Source organism: Sebastes umbrosus, chromosome 2 (genome assembly GCF_015220745.1).
Source record: "Sebastes umbrosus isolate fSebUmb1 chromosome 2, fSebUmb1.pri, whole genome shotgun sequence".
In the NCBI taxonomy this organism is placed as follows: Eukaryota; Metazoa; Chordata; class Actinopteri; order Perciformes; family Sebastidae; genus Sebastes; species Sebastes umbrosus.
This window is the reverse complement of record NC_051270.1, coordinates 22,627,595-22,652,541: the sequence shown is the minus strand read 5'-3', so window position 1 is coordinate 22,652,541 and position 24,947 is coordinate 22,627,595. Positions and strand designations below refer to the sequence as shown.

Sequence of the window (24,947 nt, the reverse complement as noted above, 5' to 3'; positions counted from 1 at the left end):
TGAGGATCAAGTTGTGTATTTTAGCTGCAATTTTGCTTTTACACATTTGACAAGTTGCGATTCATATTGATTTCAGAAAAATATTAATATCGGGATACTGATTTCAGCACAACACAAACCTGCTGACCAGCATTCAATATCTTCGTTTCTGACAACGAAACAAACACTCGTTGTCAGAACTAACTGGTGTACCGACAGAGGTACATCTTTTTACCAGGCTGTTAAAAACAACATGCTTTATTGACAACTTTCTTAAAGAAAACAATGTACCGTATGCTTCTGTGACAAAACATAACATTCTTTAAATACCTGTTTTCTTGCCGGCGAAAATAATACTGTTTTGATAAGAATGATTTGCATGACTTGAAACAGTCAAAACACACATTTGACAAATAAAAAAACGTACCAAATGTACCATGTTAGCAAACTGAACCACAGACGATGTCAGATAATAAAGTCAACAACAATCAACTGGGAAAAGCTTTCACACCGGCGTGCTGTCTTGACCGTGATAGGTTTGTGCACAACTCTCGACACTCAGAAAGTTTTATGGGATATTTCATTCCACCAACACATATCTAACTTTTACAAAGATGGACAGTGTGACACATTTACCAGCTGCTACAACAAGGACTGTTTTACAGTCATGATGAAGCTGGTTTCTTTGCCACTCATCTGCATTCAATCTGGGACTGAAATCATAACAGATTCCCATCCTGATCCACCTCAGCTTCTTAACTTCATGCACACCACCATAGTTTATGACTGACCTTTGTTTACATAAATATGAGAACTTAAACACAAGGCAATTTTTCCCCCTGTAGTTGGATGAGAAATTTGATGCGGGGAAATAATCCATCCGTATTTCAACACATGGCAAAAGTGTTATCATGGAGACAACAATTGGCAGAACAAGATAGTTAGATGGCAAACACTGATGCTCACTGTGACTGGGAGAGGACGACTAGTACCTGAGCTCTACCTTCTGTCACACTCTTTAGCCGAGATGCATTTAGTGTTTATGATAACACTTGAAGAGCAACACTAAATCTTGTATGAAGGAAAAGCACTGCACCGCTAGATGGCAGCACAAGCATTGTTCTCAAAGTGACATGTTTTATGGTACTTAAACATGACACCATTGTACTAGTCACTAATTGATGAAAAGCAACAGACTAAAACCTCAAAACAGTGTAAACAAAAAGTTAAAATACTCCTAGCTGTGATGTAGATGTTAATTTTAAAAAGTCTAGTATATAAGTAAACTGAGTAGCTCTGTAGCTGTATACAGTGTTGCCTGATAAAGAAAACCTACAACAACAGAAAAAGTGTAAATCAGTGCAGTTTGCAGAGTTGGCAAATCACCTGGATAATAGAAAACAGTCGATGTGCCCGTCAGTCAGTCAGTCAGTTTCTCTTTGTGTACAGCAGTTCACACACTGCAAAACTAAAGTCAACCAAATATGTAATGCAGAAGCATTTTAAAAGATCCTAAATGCTTCTTATGTACTCATCATGATTATACATGTCATTACCTGTTTTCTCAGGTATACATTTTTGTTCCTATTGTTATTCCTATGGGTACAGCATTTTACAACTGTAACAATAGTGATTCTGCTGGTGCTGAGCTTGAAAAGCATGCTGCTCTGTCCAATTCTCAGTGTCAATACAAAATGTGGATTTTCCACTGTCGCTCAGTTAAGGTGAATCATAATTTCTTAACTTCTAATTATAATAAAACCAAATGAAAATATTTAGCATTGTATCGTAAAAGAGGCAATATGTTTAACCCCACCCCAAAACACACACACACACACACACACACACACTTACAAACATACATTGATGAGCTAGCACACTTTCTCTCTGCTCTCAGTGTGATTATTTGAGAGCTACACATTCACAATCTCAGTGAAAATCATATAGAGTACTTTTATCCCCCTCCTCAACATCCATTCATGGCACTGCTTCACACTGACTGACAAAAACATGCAGATTTTTAACATACTGTTCCATTCACAATTGACAAAGTAAGAGGCCACATCCTACTGCATCTATAACTTAATCCTCTGCGTGTGCTGAAAGTTCACCGTCACTGTCCCTCCTCACTGTGCCGAGGGTGCAGGCTAGTGAGCCGAGTCCGCAGCAGCAGTTCGAAGCCACAACCATTGGGGATTTGCCCATGAGTGACGAGTTTTAGGGCACCCATCGTTTCCATATTGCAATTACAAAGTCTGTCCTTGCCAAAAAAAAACAACAAAAAAAACACAATGTCTCTCCCGTTGATTCCCCTCCTGCTTTTCCTCTCTGTACTGGTGTTCCAGGTCACTACCCAGTCAAGGCATCTTATGCAGCTGAAAGATCAATCGTAACGACAAGCTGCAGACAGGCTTATTGAGAAGTACTCTCTTTTTGGCTCATTTGTATAAAAATCCTCATTCAAAAAAAGAAGAAAATTGGGAGAAACACAAACTCCATTTGCTGCATGAAGCCGAGACAAACACTATGTCATGTTGCGCTTACTCGTCACAATCGGCCGAGCGAACTCCACAAAGTCATCTATGAGGACGGGCCATGCCCCTGAGGAGAGAGAAAAAACACGGAATATTAGTTACATCTCAATGTAATCTATTACAATGACTTAGTGCACTTTAAAGGGTAACTGGTATTTTTCAACCCTAGCTTCCCATGTTTTTGTGTCCAAGTGACTAATGGCGACAACACTTTTTGAGGGAGAACTCTGTAACCGGCAGCAGCTAAACAAGCTGCAAGGGCAAGTGAGCACCGTCAATGTAACGTTACGTCCACTTAAAGTGCTCGTTTCTGCTGCTCAGATTGTTATTATAAGTGTCTGACAGCATTATTGAAAGGACCCTCAAGAGAAATAAATTAATAATATAAATAATAATAATATCTTACCTTTCTCTTGATCCGGTCTGTTTGTTAGTGCGTCTAAATCCCACTCAAGGAGGAGTCTCGTTGTGAAATCTGAATATCCGTATACTCTGGCTCAAAATCTGGTCGAAATATTCAGTCATGAAATTGAAAATCTTTTAGATAACACTAAGCTACGCTTTCTGTACTCCAACACAACAAACTCTGCCCAGCTGGCACTCACGTTTCCACCATGGATCTATTCCACCATTCCACCGTTGTCTTCCTGCAACACGTCACCTCGCCAGATTTCAGAACAAGACTTCTCCTTGAGCGACACTCTTTCCATAATGTCAGACACTTATAATAACAATCAGAGGCTGTCATGGCAAAAACAAGCACGCTTAGTGGACGGAAATGGCGGTGCCAGCTTGCCCCAATATGATTACATTAAAGCCTGTGAGCAGCTGCCGTCTACAGCGTTCTCCCTCAATACTGGACCAATTTCAGAAATGATTGTCACTATTCGTCAGTTCGACAACAAAAACATGGGAAAATAGGGTCCAGGTTGAAACCAAAGTTAGCCTTTAATGCGAGTTGTAAGACCTTACTCTGACATGACGTTTGCTGTAGTCTGAGTGAATCAGGATGACCGACTGAACTATCAGTAATACAACTGTATGTGATCAGTGAGTGTTTGTCTTTTCAATACACTGAAATGTATACACATTACTTTATCCTGCTTTAACAAACTCACCTTCCTCATCATAGTTTGACATGTCATCTGCGATCATATTGCCGAAATCCAGAAGGAGGTTCCACGTGTCCTTGGGAATTGAGCGCTTGTGATGCTCCTGAATGCAGCACAGTCACAGGAAGAGAGTTACACATTATTACAATATTATAAATCCCTGTGCATTGAAAGTCAGTTCAACAGCCTGGAAATACATACTACTAGCTTTGTGAAACTTAGTTGTTGTTGTTGTTGTTGGCAACGTGTCAAAGACGTGTTGAATCTAATCTATGGTTATTCTTTAGGCTGTTGTTTGTGGTGTTGTTGTATTCTACCAAAGTGTTTCTAATAGTTTTGCTTCTCCATTTCCAGTTTCCAAACACTGGAAATCTATTTCTTTGGTTTTGTAATATCCTGCTGACACACACAAAATAAATAAAAGGGTGAGAGCAGGTCTGACAAAGATTTTTTCCTCGCTCACCAGCAGGAATCGGTTCCAGAGATCCAAAAACTTGAAGCGACCTGTGAGAACTAGATTCCAGTAAGCAACAGCCATCTCCAGGTCTAGGACACAAAGTGGAGTACGATTTTAAACTTTTTTTTATTATGATTTTGTATTGTTTTTTAAAATAAAATAAAAATTGGTAAAACCGAAAGTGACCAGCTTTACTTGTTCTACACGTTCTTCATGTTTTGTTCTTATGCTTACCTAAACCTTTCTGGCCAGGGTTCTTGGCAAAATTGAAGGTAAACTGGTAGAAGTCTTTGAACTTCCCTGTGTCTTTCAGCTCCTGCTCTAGTCTGGGAAGGATCGCCTTGAGTTTTTCAGGACTGTCACAGCTAGAGGAGACATTAAAGATAAAAACAAAATCGTGTTATTATGAGTTGTGGTGAACTGCACACACAAACCGGTATCGAGTGGATGAATGCAGTGGCATCAAATATTGTAGATTTCAGTGTCAGCGTTGCTCACCCTAGCTCAGACATGCCATCCAGGAACTCTTTCCTGCTGAACTCGCACTGCGTGGCCGCTCTGAACTTCCATGCCACCACAAGTATGCTCATGCTAGCTGGGTCCAGCGTCAGGTCATCACAGAACTGCTGGATCCCATCAATGCCTATCTTGTTCTCATCTTGGGGGTCTGCAAAGACATCGGGGAAGAGTGAGCAAAGCAGTGCCAAATGTAAACAAAACTGTGCCGATATTAAAATCAGCGTTGATTGAAACACTTGCCTTTGTATCTGTTGTAGAGCTGCTCCAGCTTCTTGCGGTCCACTGAGGTTTTCATGGATTCTTTGTAGTAGAGGTCTGGATTCTGGAAGTAGTTGTCTGTGGCGACTTCTAGTTTCCAGTCATTCTGTGTCAGGCAGTACACGGCTGTCCTCTCCCCGGCCTGTGTGAAGGACATGAACTGCCGAACCTTGTCCTTCTGCGATGACTTCAACTTGTGCTGTAAAAACAAGCAGGCCCACAAGGTAAATGCAGGGCTGTAGTAACACACCCATTTTACCCTGGTATCAGATACTATCTGTCTAAATGTGTTAAAAGAACATGCACCATGTCAGCACAATATCAAGTGATAAATTAAAATAATTAAAGCAGAATTTTGCCACAGGGCTTCAAGGTTATGTTAAATTGCAGAATTATTTCAGTTTTTTATTGTGCTAAAATGGTGCATGCATGATAGCAGACTAATTGCTACATGCACAACCTGCAGGCCTTCAGGACCCCCTGAGGGGTCAGAACCCCTGAGGACAGGTGGTTAATCCTTTAGTAATAAATGGGATGCAGAGACATGCATGTGGAGTTGAGGCTGCACATTAACATTTATACAACACACACACAGCTTAAACTTTCTGAACATTTCAATGAGTGCAATTTGCTTTCCGGTAAAACCTCCTGGCAACTGGAAACTACTTGCATGACTATAAGATCTGGTAATTTAAAAAGTAAGACTCTCACCATGCTTGCAACAGATATTTCTATAACTATAGTGCATTAAGGGGAAACACTTCCAAATGCACCACCACAATAACACCTCCTCGTGTTCATTTCATCTAGAGACATGCATGTGGAGTTGAGGCTGCACATTAAAATTTATACAACACACAGCCTTAAACTTTCTGAACATTTGAATGAGTGCAAGGATTTCCATTAAAAACCCTCCTGGCAACTGGAAACTACTTCCATGACTATAAGATCTGGTAATTTCAAAAGTAAGACTCAGACATATATATTAGTATAACTATAGTTCATTAAAGGGGAAACACTTCCAAATGCACCACCACGCAAACACCTCCTCGTGTGCATTTAATCTATCAGGAGGATTGCAGAGTCTGTGCAGAGCTGCAGCCCTGACTGACCCACCCGATGATCAAACAGCACATTCACCGTGACAGGCCAGTTGTTTGGTGACCCAGTTTCTCGGTTAAAGGGGGTCGTTTGATCCTGCAGGCTCTCTCTCTCTGCTGACCCGGAGCAGAGCACCAACAGGCCGGTTACCAAAAAGGGAAAGGTACGTGCGGCTCAGTGCGGGGTGTCCGATCTCAACATACCAACAACTGACCTTCCGTCTCCCTCACACACTCCCGACACACACATCAAGCTGTCGCTATGCGACACTTGGCTGAGGACACACCGATCCCTCCGTTACCGGTGTGTCCTCCTTTAACTAGTAGTGACAGCCGGTACCGGGTTGTTGGACTTGTGTTAACGGAGCTGAAAGAATTGCTTTCCCGGTTTCTCATTTTTAATCTTACCTACCATTTTATCACACGCTGTTTTGGCCCACTTGATATCCAATTACCGCCAGGGCGCATGTGCGAAAAAGAACTGCGCTACTGTACGGGGCGCTGGGGTTGATGGGAAATGTAGTTCTGTAGCGCTGCAATCCCCACAGGCCCCTGTTGTTGTTGTTGTATTCCTTTAGTTTAATGTTTTTTCTGCATTAATAGATAAAATTCGGGAAAATATTTATTTATTCTCAAAGTCCTTCCACTGAAAAACATTTAAAAGGGGAAAAAAAATCTCAATTTTATATGAAACTGTCTGTTATACATTAAAAATACACGTTTACAGTACAGTAGAACTTCTTTAAAAACACCAAGCTGTGGACGCAGCTGGAAGTCATCTGCACTCCAACTCCGTCCAAGTTTATGTTTAGTTTTAGTTTAGCGTGAAAAATAGCGTGAAAAATAGTGTGAAAAATGTAACTTTTAATGGCGAGTAAACGATAAAACTGTCCTCAGAATTAGCATACTAGCTAATATTAGCAGCGCTAGCTTAATTAGAAAAGTGAGGTGACAGTTGGACACTTTTACTCCACTCCAACGAACTATTTCATCATGAAAACAAATTCACACGACTATTTTAGCAAAAGTGTACGATATATGTGAATAAAATGTTCAAACTTTAAACGTTAAAACACAGTAAAGTCAGCTAAAAACTCACTTTAAAGTAGAGACGGTAACGTTACTGGTCTGCGCTATGCGAGTAACATTCTAAGTCGAGACGTTAACATTCTAAGTGTTAACATTCAAAGTCGAGACGTTAACATTCAAAGTCGAGACGTTAACATTCTAAGTCGAGACATTAACATTCTAAGTGTTAACATTTAAAGTCGAGACGTTAACATTCAAAGTCGAGACGTTAACATTCTAAGTCGAGACGTTAACATTCTAAGTGTAAACATTCTAAGTCGAGACATTAACATTCTAAGTGTTAACATTCAAAGTCGAGACGTTAACATTCTAAGTCGAGACGTTAACATTCTAAGTGTTAATATTCTAAGTCGAGACATTAACAATCTAAGTCGAGACGTTAACATTCTAAGTGTTAACATTCAAAGTCGAGATGTTAACATTCTAAGTGTTAACATTCTAAGTCGAGATGTTAACAATCTAAGTCGAGACGTTAACATTCTAAGTGTTAACATTCTAAATCGAGACATTAACATTCTAAGTGGAGACTTTAACATTCTAAGTGTTAACATTCTAAGTCGAGATGTAACATTCTAAGTGTTAACATTCAAAGTCGAGACGTTAACATTCTAAGTGTTAACATTCTAAGTCAAGACGTTAACATTCTAAGTGTTAACATTCTAAATCGAGATGTTAACAATCTAAGTCGAGACGTTAACATTCTAAGTGTTAACATTCTAAGTCAAGACGTTAACATTCTAAGTGTTAACATTCTAAATCGAGACATTAACATTCTAAGTGGAGACGTTAACATTCTAAGTGTTAACATTCTAAGTCGAGATGTAACATTCTAAGTGTTAACATTCAAAGTCGAGACGTTAACATTCTAAGTCGAGATGTTAACATTCTAAGTCGAGATGTTAACATTCTAAGTGTTAACATTGTAAGTCGAGATGTTAACATTCTAAGTCGAGACGTTAACATTCTAAGTCGAGATGTTAACATTCTAAGTGTTAACATTCTAAGTCGAGATGTTAACATTCTAAGTGTTAACATTCTAAGTCGAGATGTAACATTCTAAGTGTTAACATTCAAAGTCGAGACGTTAACATTCTAAGTCGAGACGTTAACATTCTAAGTCGAGATGTTAACATTCTAAGTGTTAACATTGTAAGTCGAGATGTTAACATTCTAAGTCGAGACGTTAACATTCTAAGTCGAGATGTTAACATTCTAAGTGTTAACATTCTAAGTCGAGATGTTAACATTCTAAGTGTTAACATTCTAAGTCGAGATGTAACATTCTAAGTGTTAACATTCAAAGTCGAGACGTTAACATTCTAAGTCGAGATGTTAACATTCTAAGTCGAGATGTTAACATTCTAAGTGTTAACATTGTAAGTCGAGATGTTAACATTCTAAGTCGAGACGTTAACATTCTAAGTCGAGATGTTAACATTCTAAGTGTTAACATTCTAAGTCGAGATGTTAACATTCTAAGTGTTAACATTGTAAGTCGAGACGTTAACATTCTAAGTGTTAACATTCTAAGTCGAGACGTTAACATTCTAAGTCGAGATGTTAACATTCTAAGTGTTAACATTCTAAGTCGAGACGTTAACATTCTAAGTGTTAACATTCTAAGTCGAGACGTTAACATTCTAAGTGTTAACATTCTAAGTCGAGACGTTAACATTCTAAGTGTTAACATTGTAAGTCAAGACGTTAACATTCTAAGTCGAGACGTTAACATTCTAAGTGTTAACATTGTAAGTCGAGACGTTAACATTATAAGTCGAGATGTTAACATTCTAAGTCGAGATGTTAACATTCTAAGTCGAGACCTTAACATTGTAAGTCGAGATGTTAACATTCTAAGTCGAGACGTTAACATTGTAAGTCGAGACGTTTATGTCTGTTATACATTAAAACTACACGTTGTGAGCGAGCAAGACAGTAACCTCCTTTAAACTGCGTTGTTACAGTTTTTTTTTTAATTAAATTGTATGATGTTAAGCGGTTGTTAAGACAAGTCAAAGTAGATTTAACCAGCTGTCACTATGAGTGTACTAGAAAACATAACATCTAAAAGAACTACAACTCCCATCATGATCTTGATCAGAGCTGATCAAGATGTTTCGGAAGTAATCTTAAAACGTTATCAAAGTTATATTGACGCGATTACATCAGAAAACAAAGCAGCAGGTGTTCAGTTTCAGCCGCAGGTTTATGTTAAACGTCTGTTTCTATATAAAGTTACTAGTAAGCTAACTTATTGAGCTAACGCTAGCATCGTTGTGTTAGCTGTGGTGTCATGGGAGACTCAGCTGGCTGGAGCTGGTCTGACAGCTCCGAGGAGGAATTTAAGGAGCTAACTATTTAGCTGTACAGCTTACAGGTTGAACTTTACACACATTAAACAAACTGATCCAACCAGAAGAGACGTTTCATCAACATCAGTCGCACCTACCTGGATGAAGTAACGTTATCATTCCTCTCTGCTAGCTAGCAACGAGTCACTGTTACCAATGTTGGAGGTCGAAGTAAACATGAAGTTGGTGGTCCAGTGACCGACGCTGGCTGCAGCTATGTGGCAGCCAGAGGAGGAGGGGTGTCGGTGGTGGTGGTGCTGCGGTACAACAGCATGATTGTTCCCTTCTTCTTCTTCTCCTTCAGTCGAGGAGTGGAGTTGTTGAGAGCCAGGACAGTACAGCACATATTTCACAGGTAGTTGCAGCCTTTCTTTCTTGTATTTATCTGTTTACATTGATGTGCTTCAGTGAAAAGAGTAATCTGTGTTTGGGACATTAAGTCATAATTTAACAGCGCCCCAGTAATGACTGGGGTGTGTGTGTGTTGTATGATGTTACTCTTGGCTGCCATTATGTTATTAGGGATGACATAGTTTTTCCTGTTTACATGCCTGTTTTTCAGCTGTTTTTAAGTATGTAGAGGCATGTATCAGTAGTAGAGAGTGACCTCCAGGTTTTTAGTGAACACAATTGACAGATCAGTGGTGGAAAGCACCTAAAAAGTACTTAATTACAGTTTTGAGTTACTTGTACTTTACTTGAGTGTTTCTATTTCATCCCACTTACTCCACTACATTTCAGAGAGGAATATTGTGCATAGTTTTTCCTATTTACATGCCTGTTTTTCAGCTGTTTTTCAATATGTACAGTGGTATATACCAGTGTTTAATTAATAAGCTGTATGCCTCACTGTGTGGAAGTCACTGGGATCATTTATTTTTCTGTGTAAACGTCAGGCTTGACTTAAGCATTGTTTTCCTAACTTTGTAAAACAAAATGTCACAAATAAATACATAGATATACATTTACTGAACTGTTATTTATTATTAAAATAATAAATCGTACACCAACAACTTGGTAAAAAATAATTCAGGTGTAAACATTTTTAATGCAGCAACAAATTGGTCAAAACTTAAACATTAATTAAAAGTACAGTATATAATGTATATAGTATATAAACATAGAACTGAATTGAATAGATCGGCCCCATAGTCACCGATAACCAATTCAGCTATTTAGGTCAGTACTGGCCCGATATCTGATCCAGTATCGGTACCGGTGCATCCCTAGTCATATTTCATAAACTGTGTAAAAAACTTAATGTGAAAAGCACCTTAAAAAGTACTTAATGACAGTTTTTAGTCACTTACTCCACTACATTTCAGAGAGAAATATTATGCTATTTTACACCACTACATTTTGTTAACAACTGTATTTGTTACTTTTCACATTCCGTTTTTACACAGTTTATGAAATATGACTAGTAGGGATGCACCGATCAATCAATCAATCAATCAATCAATCAATCAATCAATCAATCAGTCAATCAATCAACATTTATTTGTATAGCCCTTTACAATAACCAAAAGGTACCCAAAGTGCTTTACATTAACATCAAGAAATAACAGGAATAAAAACATAACATATCATAAAATGATAAAAAGGTACATAAAAAGCACAGGAAAAATGTCACAGCGCTACTAGGTATTAAAAGCCAATCTAAATTAAAAAATACTGATCGATACTGGATCAGATATCGGGCCAATACTGACTCAAATAGCTTGATCGGTTATTGGTGACAATGGGGCCGACCTATTCAATTCAGTTCTATGTTTATATACTATATACATTATATACTGTAATTTTAATTCCTGTTTAATTTGTGACCAATTTGTTGCTTCATTAAAAAGGTTTACATTTGAATTGTAATTTATGTTAATTTTGAAGATTTTTTTACCAAGTTGTTGGTGTATGATTTATTAATTTAATAATAAATAGCAGTTCAATAAATGTATATCTATGTATTTATTTGTTACATTTTGTTTTACAAAGTTAGGAAAGAAATGCTTAAGTCAAGCCTGATGTTTACACATAAAGGAATGATCCCAGTGAGGCATACAGCTTATTAATTAAACACTGGTATCGGTACTCGGTATTGGCCGATACCCAAAGCCCAGGTATCGCTATCGGTATCAGGACTGAAAAAGCCGGATCGGTGCATCCCTTAATATGACACATTAGGCTATAGATTAATCCACCTAACAGTATGAAAATTATGTTGTTGATTTCTATCAACAGTAGCAGAGTTGCTGCGGTCCAGTCGTGGGAAGAAGAAGGACATAGGAGGAGTTTGGAAAGTAAACATCACTCAGCTTGACTCATGCTTACAAAGGTGCGGTCCAGCTGAATTGTGAGTTGAATGCATTCAGTCGTTAATGTGTAATCAAGCACATGGTGCCAGGGTACGAGAGGACAGTAAAACAGTTTTCTTAAATTTGCTCAGTTTTTAAGCAACATCACATTAGGTGTAGGCAGAATAGCTAGCACTACTGGAATTTATACTTGTGACGTGTCAAGTCAAGTCAAGTGCACTTTACACAGAACTACAAGGTGCTATTAGCGACTCAAAGCAGCCAGTAGGACAGAGCACAGGTGAGTATACACAGCTGTTGTTTAAGCTGTTCAGCTGTGATCAAAAGATTAAACCGTCTCTTGAGATGACAAAAGCACAGAGTGGCCCACATAAAATGAGATTATCTATATCAAATTTTAGGACAATTTAGGGCTGTCACTGTCTGTGCTTTAAAGGGATGACTGGCAATTTCTGTATTTCTATAATTTTGTTATTATCAATAAGGCTGTCCTTGACCAAAGAAATTCTCAGTCGACTAACACTCATACGATTTTGTCGACTAATCGATGAGTTGATTTAATCGACAAATCTGTAAATCTGAGTTTCTTCACAAAGAATCACACAGAAGCACCACTTTAAATCTTGTTTTTACCAGAGATGTGCTCATAGGTTTCTTGGAAATAAGTCATTCAGCATGAAAATCATAAAAAAATTACCAAACGACTAAAAAAATCATAGTCGACAAAGACCAAAATGATCGATTAGTCAACTAAGAGGGGGCAGCCCTTTTATCAACAAATACCATTAAAAGACCAAAGCATATAAACTGGAAAAACAAAGTTTGGAAACTTGTGTTTGGTGGATTATTTCTCTGTTGTTACAATGCTAATGGTCATTGTATTTTACATCGTTGGAAAGCCTGTTTATTTACCTTCGCAATGATGTCCAACTTGTAAGGATCATGCATTTGTGGGATGAGCAGCACAGCTTATTATGTGGGTAGCGCCCAAGAAAAATTTGCCAAAATGCTCTAAACAGTGTATTCTCATAAGGCTACCAGGAAGCCTGCAATGATTGCCCTTCACCGTCAGGCCCGTTTGCGCTGGTGTCGACAACACAGACAATGGAACCTGAACATGTGGGGGAATGTCATGTTCAGTGATGAGTCCAGGTTCTGTCTGCCAAAGTTGGACGGCAGGGTCAAAGTATGGAGACGACGCGGAGAACACTATGCTGATTGTAGCACCGATGGCTGTGTCATGGTGTGGGGCGGCATCTTCCACACTGGCAAAACAAGGCTTGTCATCATTGAAAGCCATCTCAATGCAGTGAGATATCAGGAGGGGATTCTGCAGCCAGTGGCGATCCCATATCTCCACAATCTGGCACCTAACTTCATCCTCCAAGATGACAACGCTCGCCCCCACAGAGCCAGGGTTATCACAGACTACCTCCACATTGTGGGAGTAGAGACAATGGAACGGCCTGCCAAGAGTCCACACCTCAACCCAATTCAACACTTGTGGGATCAGCTTGGGTCACTCTAACCCTCTACGTGTTAGAGTGACCAACACAACCTCGTTGGCTGACCTGCAACGAATCCTGGTTGAGGAATGGAACGCCATCCCACAGCAACGTGTGACCAGGTTGGTGGCCAGCATGAGGAGGAGGTGCCAGGCTGTTGTGGCTGCGTATGGATCTTCCACCGCTATTGAGGCTCCTGATGGTGTATTAAATGAATAAAGTGTAAAATAGCCAATATGTCTTGTTTGTTCCTTGTTACTGATAGAGAGTTCAATCATCCAATCCACCAAACAACTCAAAACAAGAGTCAACACCAACAGGAGAATACACTGTTTACCATTGACGGAGCATTTTGGCAAATTTTTCTTGAGCGCTACCCACATAATCAGCTATGCTGCTCATCCCACAAATGCATGATCCTTACAAGTGGGACATCATTGCGAAGGTAAATAAACAGGCTTTCCAACGATGTAAAATACAACGCCAATTAGCATTGTAACAACAGAGAAATAATCCACCAAACACAAGTTTCCAAACTTTGTTTTTCCAGTATATATATATATATATACACAGTACTTTGATTTAAAAAAGAAAGGCTAAATCAATTCCTAAAAAAGCAGCAGATTTTAGCAAACATTGCTCAAATAGGAGTAAATAGTGTATTTGTTAGGGACGATTTTCCGCTGCAGATTTGGTTCACTGACTGAATGTGATAGTTTGATAGTTTGGACGACAATGGAGCTCTATGGCACAAAGGAATAAGCTATATCAGTACTTGTTAGTGGGATCAATTCTTCATTGGTTTGGTCTTTTCTTGAGATTTGTTGACAATAAGAAAAACATAAAATATCACTGAACGTATCCTTTAAACCCTCCTCATGTCTCCTCTACACTTTTTGAGTCCATTCATATCATAGTAGCTTTATTGTTTTTTTATTGTTGATCGTTGTAACAAACTTTCTTTTCCCGTTCCCAGATCTCTTTCTCGTCATCCATCTTCACACTCGGGTGAAGACAGTAGTAGAGGTTTGGATGCAGGTTGTGTGTTGGCTGATGTGCCTTGGCACGGTGGGGGCACTCGCTGTGCTGCAGAAGGACCAAGTGGCCCAGCACGCCATCAAGCTTTATCGGAGCAAGGGGGCCACACACGCCCAGAACTGGGTGACCAGCAACTGCAAGCGTCTGGTGGGTCTCCTGCATCAGAAGAATGTGGTTGTCAGGAAGCTGGCGGCTGCTGCTGATGGTGTTAGACGAGACCGGGCTCTTTCAGAACCAGAGAGGCTCTTCCAGGTACCAGACTGAGAATAAATACCAGATCAAACAAAGGCCCTCTGGCGACTGTTTAGCTTTATTTTTTATAGTAAAAAGTACATAGTGTGTGAGTCATAAGGTTTGCAACTCTTCAGGGTGGTGTCTCTGTCTCTCTGGGTGTTGACACAGTAGCTTGACAATAATACCTGTTCATATTTCATTCTCACAGTTCAGGTTTCACATATACAGAGAACATGCCTTGGTTATATTAGAGCTGCAGCTAGCAATCATTTCCACCATGCATTAATCAGTCAGTTGTTTTTTAGATTAATCAATTGATCAAATGTCAGAAAACAGTAAAAAAGATCCCCTCTGTCCAACCAATATCTCAAAACCAAAATATATTAAATTTACAACAATACAAAACAATTATCACACTGGAGTAGCTGGAACAAGAGAATATTTGGCATTTTTGCTTGATTTGTGACTTCAATGATAAATGGTTATCAAAGTTGTTGCTGATTAATATTTTGTTAACTGACTAATTGATTAATTGACTAATTGTCTCTATAAAACATTTCATCCAAATCAGGTGGATTATTTTTCTCAGAGTAATGATGACCATTCTTCCCATTTTAACACATGTTATCTGGATCTATTTTGTCCTTTTTTCTCATGTCCAATCCCTGCGTTCAGGTTCACACTCTGGAGGTTTTCCAGAAGGAGCTGAACGAGAGCGAGCACCTGGTGTTCCAGGCGGTGCACGGCCTGCAGAGGGCGCTGCAGGGAGACTACAGGGATGTGGTCAACATGAAGGAGAGCAGCAGACAAAGGCTGGAGGCCCTCAGGGAGGCAGCCATAAAGGTGAGGGCGTCATGGTCAGCAGTGTTTCATAGAGACTTCGACAGAGGGCAGGAGAGAGTCACTGATTCATACTGTATTCAGTCAGTCTAAGTGAACTAAGATTAGTGTTTCTATGTCCATAAATGTTGTCATGTTGTATGTAGACACACATCTCAACAATGGCAAGGAATGCATGGTGATGCCACAAGGTGACTTTTTGTGGAACATTTTTTGTGATGATGTGAATAGGGTTATTTTAATTATTAATTCATGAGTCAAATTATTATTATTATTTATAATGATTTGATGATTTCAGTTAATTGATTAATTGGTTATATAAAATGGCAAAAAATAATAAAAAATGCCCTTCACACACATCACACATCTTCAAAATTGTCTTGTTTTGTCCGAGCAACAGCATAAAACTCGGAGATATTCAATTTAAAATAATATAATGGAAGCAAATCTTCACATTTGAGGAGCTGCAACAGACAATATTTGACATTTTTGGCAGACTGTAATTAAAAACTATCAAAATAAGTCAAGTTTAATTTTTGGATGAAAAAAAAAATTGTCATATTGTGATATATGACATTACAGACAAATACTATGATATTGGTTTCAACCACATTGCTAACTCCTACAGTATGTCAAAGGTAGTAGTAATATCATGTATAATTGTATGCTTCCTGTGTATACTGCCACATGCATCTCTGTTAACATGTTGTTACAACCTGACTTGTCAACTTTCAGGAGGAACAGGAGTACATGGAACTGGTGGCAGCTGAGAAGCACCAGCAGGAAGCTCTTAAGAGCCTTTTAGCCCAGAATAAGACTCTGTCCATGCTGGACGAGATCCTGGAGGACGTCAGGAAGGCAGCAGACCGGCTGGAAGAGGAGATCGAGGAGCACGCCTTTGACAACAACAAACTGGTGGGTAAACATCACTCACAGACTTCGGTTAATTAAAATGCGTCAGACACTTGAGAGAGACTGAATAGTCGTGATACCAACGAGATTGTGATTTTAAATACACTGTCGTGTTCGACAAAGCATCAAATTGTGCCTCCTGTTGTACTCACTGTTTGTGCAGATGAAAGGAGTAAATGTAGAGGCAGTGTTGAGGGTGGAGGATGACGAGGAGAACGGAGGGAAGAGGAAGAACAAGTCCAAGCAGAAGGAAGTGGAGGATGACTTGGGACTGAGTATGCTCATCGACTCGCAGAACAACCAGTATGTCCTCACCAAACCACGAGACTCCACGATGCCCAGAGCAGACCATCACTTCATCAAGGTCAGTTTATTCCTCCAGCTCAGGTGGGATCCTGTTTTATACATAAGAAGCTCTGTATTAATTTGTTTTGACTCCTTAATAATGATTAGAATAGTTCAGTTTCTAATATTTGACACAGTTAAACCGTACATGTATGTGCAGGACTTGGTGTCGGTGGTGATGTTGTCGCTGCCATGTGGTTGGATTTGTTCTCTGGTCGGTCTTCCTCCCATGTTTGGATATATCATCTGTGGGGTCCTGCTGGGTCCCTCTGGCCTCAACAGCATCAAGGTGTGTTTATGTGTGTGATCAGATCAGACTTGAAGAGCGACACCAGTCTTTGCTAGTTGTTCATGTCAGTGTCTGTCTTGCAGTCGATGGTCCAGGTGGAGACTCTGGGGGAGTTGGGTGTGTTCTTCACTCTCTTTGTGGTGGGATTGGAGTTCTCACCTGAGCGAGTTCGAAAGGTAAACAAGAGGGATTCGAATTCAGGATTAAAATTGTACAATAACGTCCATTTTCATCAAAGTTTGTTTTGCAAGCAGTGAAAGACAATACATAAGAAGTAAGCAACTCACACTAATGTCATGTTTTTATTAGCATGCAGATTGAAATGACCTCAAACTTGATTTCGAGATTAGTGACATATAATGAGTAAGGACCTGCAAAATCTGTAAAAGCATTCGGTTATAGAAGCTTTTAGACTTTAACAATCCAAGTTAGATTGTAAGGCAGTATATTGTGTTGAATAATCCTAATATACATGTTATGGCTGCATAGTGTAACCTTCATTTAGGTAATGCTAACTTTTTTAAGCAAATGCCTGAAACATTAATGACTAAATAACCACCAAATAAAATTTTGATTTCAAATTTCTTCTTCTCGCCTTTATTGGACAGAGGAAAGTTTAGAGGCAGACTGGAAATGGGGGAGAGAGGGCGGCATGACATACAAAAAAGGTCACACAGCTGTAATTGAACCGGCAGGGACATTCGGCTACCAAGGAATCTTGCTTTTTATTGTTTCCTTAAGAAAAAAGACTACAAGAGCCTAAACCACAACAAATAAATGTGCACATATAACACATAATAACTGTAAATTGAAAAACAAAGTAGGAGAAAACAAGGAAGGAGAAAAAAAATGGTAATAAAACAAAATAAATAGAAATTATAAAATAAAAATAAAAAATTGTATATATAATAAATTAAAATGTTTAATCTATGAATAAAAATAAATAAATAAATAAATAAATAATCATAATAGCAAGGTGCTCCAATACTTAATTTCTATTCCTGCTATCTATCACTTCTTGTCACAGTATCTACTCCCTCTACTAACATTTTCTGATGTTACTTTCCCTGCAAATATGCCATAACATCTGTATCGTTCTAAAAAGAAAAGAAGAACCTTTTTATAAAATACATTTTATGTCCCTGAATGTTTTAGTTGATGACCTTTTTCTACTGATCAATTTTTCATAGTTTAAAATATAGCTGCTTTTAGTTAGTTACTTACTTACTTCCATAAAGCGTGCTGATAAGCATGTGTGTGTGTGTGTGTGTGTGTGTGTAGGTATGGAAGATATCAGTCCAGGGCTCGTGCTATCTGAGTCTGCTGATGGTTGGGGCCGGTTTGTTGTGGGGACAAGTCTTGCATATTCGACCCACCCAGACTGTCTTCATTTCGACATGCCTGTCCCTGTCCAGCACGCCGCTAGTGTCTCGTTTCCTGGCGGGGGGGAGCAGAGGAGACAAAGAAGGTATGTAGGTATGTCTCTGCACAGAAATGAACACAGATGTGCATAAGTAGTAATACAGCAGCAGCAGCAGCACCAGATATTTCCCGTGCAGTTATACAGTATTTGGAGCAAAACTTGATGACACAATGATCAATAATGTGAGTGTGTGTGTGTGTGTGTGTGAGACAGGTGATCTGGACTACAGCAGCGTTCTCCTCGGGATGTTAGTGATGCAAGACGTTCAGCTCGGCCTCTTCATCGCCGTCATGCCGACTCTGATCCAGGCACAGAGAGGAGACTTGGACAGGTCAGTTAGCCTTTATTTGTTTGTTTTTTTGCATGTGTCCTCTCCTCAACCAAAAGCATGCACCGCTTATTTAAACCCGTTGTTCCCTTTGTGAAACACACAGCTTCCTGTTTGGAAGTCTCCGTGTGTTTTACCTCCTGGGCCAGGTCCTGGTCTCTCTGGCTGCTGTGCTGCTGCTGTGTTTGTTACTCAAATCATACCTGATTGGCCCGTATTACAAGAAACTGCATGCTGAGAGCAAAGGCAACAAGGAGATCCTGGTGCTGGGGATGACAGCTTTTGTCTTTTTCATGCTGACGGTATGCACTTTACATTTTAATCATTTATTCGTAGTTTTCCTGCATTTCTCTAGAAAACATCTGATATATCTCTTGCATTGCAGTATTATTTAAACTCCTTTTCTCTCATTGACTGATACTGTAGGTGACAGAGTTTTTCGATGTGTCTATGGAGCTGGGCTGTTTCCTGGCGGGAGCTCTGCTGTCCACGCAGGGTCACATGGTTACCACGGAGATCATGGGATGCATCGAGCCGATAAGAGATTTCCTCGCAATCATCTTCTTTGCCTCTATCGGTCAGAAGCAACGTGTCAATTTAAGAGCAGCTTTATTATCATGTTACGCTTTTGTACGAGTAAGACTTGACTGAATCATCGTGTGTTTGTGTGACGCTGCAGGTCTCCACGTGTTCCCGACATTCGTGCTGTATGAACTCACCATTCTGATGGTGCTAACACTCTCACTCGTCATTATGAAGGTACAGCACTTTTCTCTCTTTTTGTTCTCTACAGTTCACCTTTGCCGCGCTCTCAGTCCCTCCTCTCTCCTCGTTTTTCCTCCCAGTTTGTGATGGCCGTAGCGGTGCTGTCGGCCATCTTGCCTCCAGGCTCTCGACACTTACGGTGGATCGTCTCAGCCGGTCTGGCTCAGGTCAGCGAATTCTCCTTCGTCCTGAGCAGCCGTGCGCGTCGTGCTGGCATCATCTCCCGAGAGGTCAGTGATGACTGAAAATATACGTTATTTTACTCAGAAAAGGGCTGAAGTGGTCGTAGGTGCCCCAGTCGTTTTGGTCCAGTTAATGTCTTTTTCATTTGCTTTTATTGTTGTTGTTTTTTAATTTGCTGATTTATGTGAAGCACTTTGTTGGGTTTTGAAAAGTGCTTTATAATTAAAGTATAGTAGGACAACAACTAACTATTATTTTCATTATCGATTAATCTTTTCAATTATTTCTGTTAGGTCTATAAAATCCCAAGATGACATTTTCAAATGTATTGTCTGACTAACCCGAAAATATGCAGTTTAAAAATGATATAAAACTCAGAAAAGCATAAATTTTTCACATTTGAGAGGCTTGAACCAGAGAAGATTTGCCTTTTTCTTTTCAGAACTTGCAGATACATTTTTCCATTAATCAAATAATCGATTTTATTGTTTTTACTCTAAAATAAAGATTATTATTGTATATTTTGGGCTGTTGAACAGCTTTCTCCTGAAGGTCTTCAACTGTAGTGACACACAGGTGACTGCACATATCGGGTAATCAGTATATGATGAAAAGTCTATAGTGAAGGCTTGTCCTGAGCTGTTTATAGATTAATATACAATCAAAAACACTTTTAAATCAACATCAATCGTAAATGATACAGGAAGATTTAAGTTCAGCTAAAAGCAGAGTAATATGCTCTGTCTTTTTAGTAAGAGTGTAGTAGCAATGATATTTTTAATAAGTTGTAGCCTCCTAATAGACATTTTTGGAAAACCAGTGCTGAGATGAAAGCATGAATTAGCTTTTTTTGCAGCTTTATAGTTGCAGAAAATAATAGTTTAAGAGCGCTGACTGGTGAAAGGATCACTAGAGAACCCTCTTAAAATGATTGTTCACCTTAGAGGTGTCTGATTTGTAGATAGTTTTGGTTTATGATATAGATTTTGATATATCTGCCTCTCAGGTTTCTGCCCCCGCTAGAAAAATCCAAAAACAACGTTGCTGTTGAATTTTCTAAATGTCAATTTTCAATGCTGTGAGCAGCACACAGAAATCTCAGAGACGGGTATCTCAAAAATCGGGGCTAATAAAGCCACAGCAATGTGCTTGACTAAATACCACTTTTAATTTGGGTGGATTGACCCTTTAAACTTTTTTTTATGTATAATTACGTCCATATAGCTCTGTCAGGGGTCAACGTGGAATAACGTCTAAAAGTCATGATTATTTTCTATTAAAAGTAAGATTTAATAAAATGTTGTGACCCCAGTAGACATTCAAAGAAAAAATATACAAAATAGAGTCCATATATACGGTATAATATTGCAGAATATTGATACTGTGTAGGTGTCGGGGCTTGTGCTCATTTTAAGTAGTAAATACTAAAATCGAATAAATACATTTTCTCTTTCTCTGCTCAGGTGTACCTGCTGGTCCTCAGCGTCACCACCCTCAGTTTGCTGCTGGCTCCGGTGTTGTGGAGGGTCGCCACTCACAAATGGGTTGCCCGGGCCGAACGAAAAACAGTCACATGACCAGAGACCGCCTTCAGGGCCAAAAGGTTCCCGTGTAACTCCTAAAAAAACGACAGCGAGAAGCAGGAGTTAAGTCTTAATTGGCCATTCAGAAAGGTTGGACCAAATCTTCCTCTCCTTCTTCTAGATTTAACCGCTGTTTCTCCACGTAAAGAGCTTAAAACCTGGACCATCTAAGATACAGATACCCCCCACGGTTTAAGGTCTTTCTTTGATAACAAATGCCAACATAAATTCTGATAAAAGCTCAACAGCATCTGTGAAGATGCATCATGATTCTTTAAAGAATCATTGATAGGAAGCACACCGGCTCGACAGTTCAGTGGAGAAGCACAAATACTTGATATCCTTCCAGCTCTGATGCGTTTCATGTACTTTCTCCTGCATTATGAAGAATTACTGATACTTTCCCTCTCTACTGTCTTTAAGAATGATTTTGTTTCCCATTGAAAGTAAATGGAATTCCTCTTTTTTCCTCTTTTGTTTCTGCATTTTCAACCCCAAGTTTTTTATTATTACCTCCGCCAACGCCGAAGCCTAGGAAGGAGGTTATGTTTTCACCGGCATTGGTTTGTTTGTCTGTTTGTCTGTTAGCAGGATTACTCCAAAAGTCTGCAATGGATTTGAATGAAATTTGTTGGAGGGGTGGGATGTGGCACAATGAACAATCCATTAGATTTTGGTGGCGATCCGGATCATGATCCGGCTTCGGGAATTTTTTTTAATAGCTCCGCTCAGCCTGTGCATTAACACCACAGGCTTAAAGACATGCGCAGTGTAACTGATGACGCGTCACCCTGCCTCTTTCATCTGCCTGCAGAGAGAGGGACAGAGAGAGAGCGGGGGATACCTGTAGATTCGGCGTTTTTTCACATTAAACTCTGTGAAATTACAGTTGAGTTCGACCAAAGCACACTTGGTGATTGTTGGAAAGAGTAACGATAATGGTTTAGGTGAGTTTTATTTTGTTTCTGTCCAGTTTGAATGAAGTGTTTAACGATGCTCCGCTGCGTACAGCTCATCTCATCATACACAAAAATACATGTGGATGATGACGCAAGCTGAACGGAGAGGGGGGGGGGCAGAGGTCTTCCATTCTAGTTCTTTGTAACAATCACATGGACCAAATCTGAAGGTTTAACTTCACATTTCTGTCTCTTTTTTCATGAATGTTTGTATTTTTTTAATAAGGGAAACTTTTCTATAATTTATATTGCCTCCATTTCTTTCCTACATTTGACCATCTCACATTACTATTTCTGACTTTAACCTTCAAATTAAGGTTATTGCAAATGTCAGATTCAAATCCTTACGAAGAGCAAATATCTGCTGTATTTAATAGATGGCACTTGTAGTTTATTGTAATCATTGTACTACTGTGAATTTAGCTGTGAAAGCACTCTTCAGTGTTACCTAAGAACTATAACAATTCCTTTTACAAAGACTATAACTGTCTTTGTTAATTAATTTTTGGGCTCTCCATTCTTGTCAAATATATGTAAACTCTGGTATAATGTACATTAGTAAAAAGTAAAAAATGCAGATACTGAAATATTAGAGAGCAGCTCATCACGATGTATTTACTGATGCTACATTTAAAGGAACATCCTGCACTAGTTACCATTGAATGTCAAACTTACGTGCCTGCTCTGCACTAGAAGCGAGCCCGTCTGGCCTCTCCTGCTGTTAATGTCCTCGTCTTATCTTTCATAATGTGCAGTGTGTGAGCTACATACATGTTATATGTTGTCTTCTGTTTAACATTTCCCTGCAGTATGTCAGCACAGAGGGGTATTTTTCTTTACATTGTGTAGTTTACATACTTGTGTTGGTGGTCATGACCGACGCTCCGAGGCACAAAGAAACGTTTTCATCAAAATGTTCATGTATTTTTAAATTGTTGAATTCATTAATTTATTTATTAAAAAAATACGATGACAAAGAAGTATTCTCTTGGTTTTGGTCTGTATTTACTCTGTTCTCTGGAGAACATGAAAATGAATTGTCTAATCGCAAACAAAAGCCACCCTAACGACCTAATGCTGCTAAAGAAAACAATTTATTATTTTATTTTAATTTCTCACATTTCTCAGCAAATCCATCACTTTTGAGAGTGAGACGTATTTTATGTTTTTTGATTTGCAATTTTATTCTGAACTTGTATCTCTTATTGTACCTAGATATAATGTAGTTTATTAATCCTCTGTGTTTTTAATATCCATGTCTCCTCTCAGCTCTGATTTATAACTTTGATTTAAGCTTTTTAACTTTGACCAGTGCGTCATATCGAGAGTCCCGCTCTGGTGCGTGAATCGGGCAGATCACCGAGCTCTCTGGAATTTCTTCCCTCCATCCGACCGTAAAGCTGTAATCTTCCAAATCTCACTTTCACCTTCTTCTCCTGCTTCCAATACTCGCATACACTCCCTCTCTCTCTGAACTCCACGTCAGCCACTCAGTCCTGCCAGGGTTTTCTGGTTTGAGTCCTTTAATTTCTCCCCAATAAGGGGATGTAGTTTCTGGTTTTAATAGTACATGTTGCAGCATAAAACTGCACCTTTTTAAAGACGACATTCAAACGTAAACCCTCTCCCTGGCTAAGAAATCACACTCGGAACATTAAAAGAAAGTGCAGAAAGATAAAGTTAATGACTCTATGTCAGATGTCAGTATGAGTCCTCTAATCCAGTGTTTCCCGACCTTTTTGGCTTGTGAACACTTAAAAATGAACCAATGTCTCCATTTGACCCCTCATTAAAAGTTACGGTTTTATTGTGGAATTGATGAATTGACCAACCAAGAGTGGGTTTTCTTTTTCAGATCGTTTCATTTGGAGGATTTTTAGAAGCCCCAAAGAGATTAAAGTATCCACGTGCTTATCAAGAGACCCTCATATATTTATTTACATTATCTTCTCTTCACAATTTACTGCTACTAAACACGTGCTTTCTGACGAAGGTATTGTGAAGCTATTGCAGGGATTTGCATTTAACTTCCTGAACATATGACACACATACATATAGAACATATGAATGAACAGGTTCTTTCATATGTGACTGCATGTGTGTGTGTTTATTTACGCTGCACTGTGTAAGCTGATAACCCACAAACTGCGGTCAGCAGATTTGTGAGAAACCTCATCACCATCATCATCATCATCATCCTATTAGCAGTGGTACTAGACACTAATGAGATAAAGGGAGTGTTTGTAACTTCTTACACGTATAAATCAATCCGGGTCAGTGTCCCATGAGCGCTCGCATATGCGCGCTTGCATGTGGCTACACTGTTCAGACTCAGACTCCAACACAAACTACACGGAAGCACCAAAACCGCTAAATTATATCTAGTGAAGCCAGTCTTGCAAAACAGTGTTGGCCGCGGTCGGAAGACATTGGGAGACCGTAGCTTTGATCTCCAGGGCCGGAGTCTCTGCTGTACTCTGCTCCTGTGCCTGCCTGCTTGCCTTCACTCACACACGCGCTCGTTCTCGCTATTTCGTCCCACGCTCACGTGGATGCGCGCACACTACACACTGCAGGAGAGTTAGTTTACTCTGTTCACAAGCATTTCTGATTCTTACAAAAAGTCCCTTTTGTACTCAGACTGTACTTGAATATATATTGTTAGAGGTATCCTGCTTTTGCAACAACTTTATAACTGATAGTTTTGGTTATGTTGATGTAAACTAAACAGTGGCACTTAAACACAAATTCAAGGTACTTGTACTTTACTTGAGTATTTCCATGTTATGCTACTTGATACTTACTCCACTATGTTTTGGAGACAAATATTGT

At 39.3% G+C, this 24,947-nt stretch overlaps 2 protein-coding genes across 7 annotated transcripts; one reads left to right on the top strand and one right to left on the bottom strand.

Annotated features, from left to right (window-relative positions):
• dcun1d2b (DCN1, defective in cullin neddylation 1, domain containing 2b) lies at window positions 1-9,636 on the bottom strand. Of its 3 annotated transcripts, none has more exons than XM_037747428.1 (7): window positions 9,498-9,636; window positions 4,842-5,058; window positions 4,581-4,749; window positions 4,317-4,447; window positions 4,089-4,171; window positions 3,632-3,728; window positions 1-2,580 (listed from the first exon to the last, which is right to left on the bottom strand). In XM_037747428.1, exons 2-7 carry the CDS (start codon window positions 5,014-5,016, stop codon window positions 2,504-2,506), a joined length of 732 nt encoding a protein of 243 aa, XP_037603356.1. In that variant the 5' UTR covers window positions 5,017-5,058; window positions 9,498-9,636; the 3' UTR covers window positions 1-2,503. The 3 variants fall into 3 exon arrangements, with proteins under 3 accessions (XP_037603356.1, XP_037603346.1, XP_037603364.1); XM_037747418.1 differs by lacking the exon at window positions 9,498-9,636 and adding an exon at window positions 6,372-6,512; XM_037747436.1 differs by lacking the exon at window positions 9,498-9,636 and adding an exon at window positions 5,976-6,316.
• Window positions 6,091-21,740, top strand: tmco3 (transmembrane and coiled-coil domains 3). 4 transcript variants are annotated; one of them, XM_037747398.1, is made up of 16 exons: window positions 6,091-6,123; window positions 9,704-9,754; window positions 11,638-11,731; window positions 14,193-14,506; window positions 15,164-15,331; window positions 16,064-16,243; window positions 16,404-16,604; window positions 16,746-16,874; window positions 16,958-17,050; window positions 18,156-18,342; window positions 18,511-18,628; window positions 18,732-18,927; window positions 19,052-19,202; window positions 19,305-19,384; window positions 19,471-19,620; window positions 21,037-21,740. In XM_037747398.1, the coding sequence occupies exons 4-16, from the start codon at window positions 14,249-14,251 to the stop codon at window positions 21,148-21,150; spliced, it is 2,025 nt and encodes a 674-aa protein (XP_037603326.1). In that variant the 5' UTR covers window positions 6,091-6,123; window positions 9,704-9,754; window positions 11,638-11,731; window positions 14,193-14,248; the 3' UTR covers window positions 21,151-21,740. The 4 variants fall into 4 exon arrangements, with proteins under 4 accessions (XP_037603326.1, XP_037603310.1, XP_037603335.1 ...); XM_037747382.1 differs by lacking the exon at window positions 6,091-6,123 and having other exon boundaries at window positions 8,913-9,754; window positions 11,638-11,696; XM_037747389.1 differs by lacking the exon at window positions 6,091-6,123 and having other exon boundaries at window positions 9,665-9,754.
• Window positions 21,741-24,947: the final 3,207 nt, after the last annotated feature.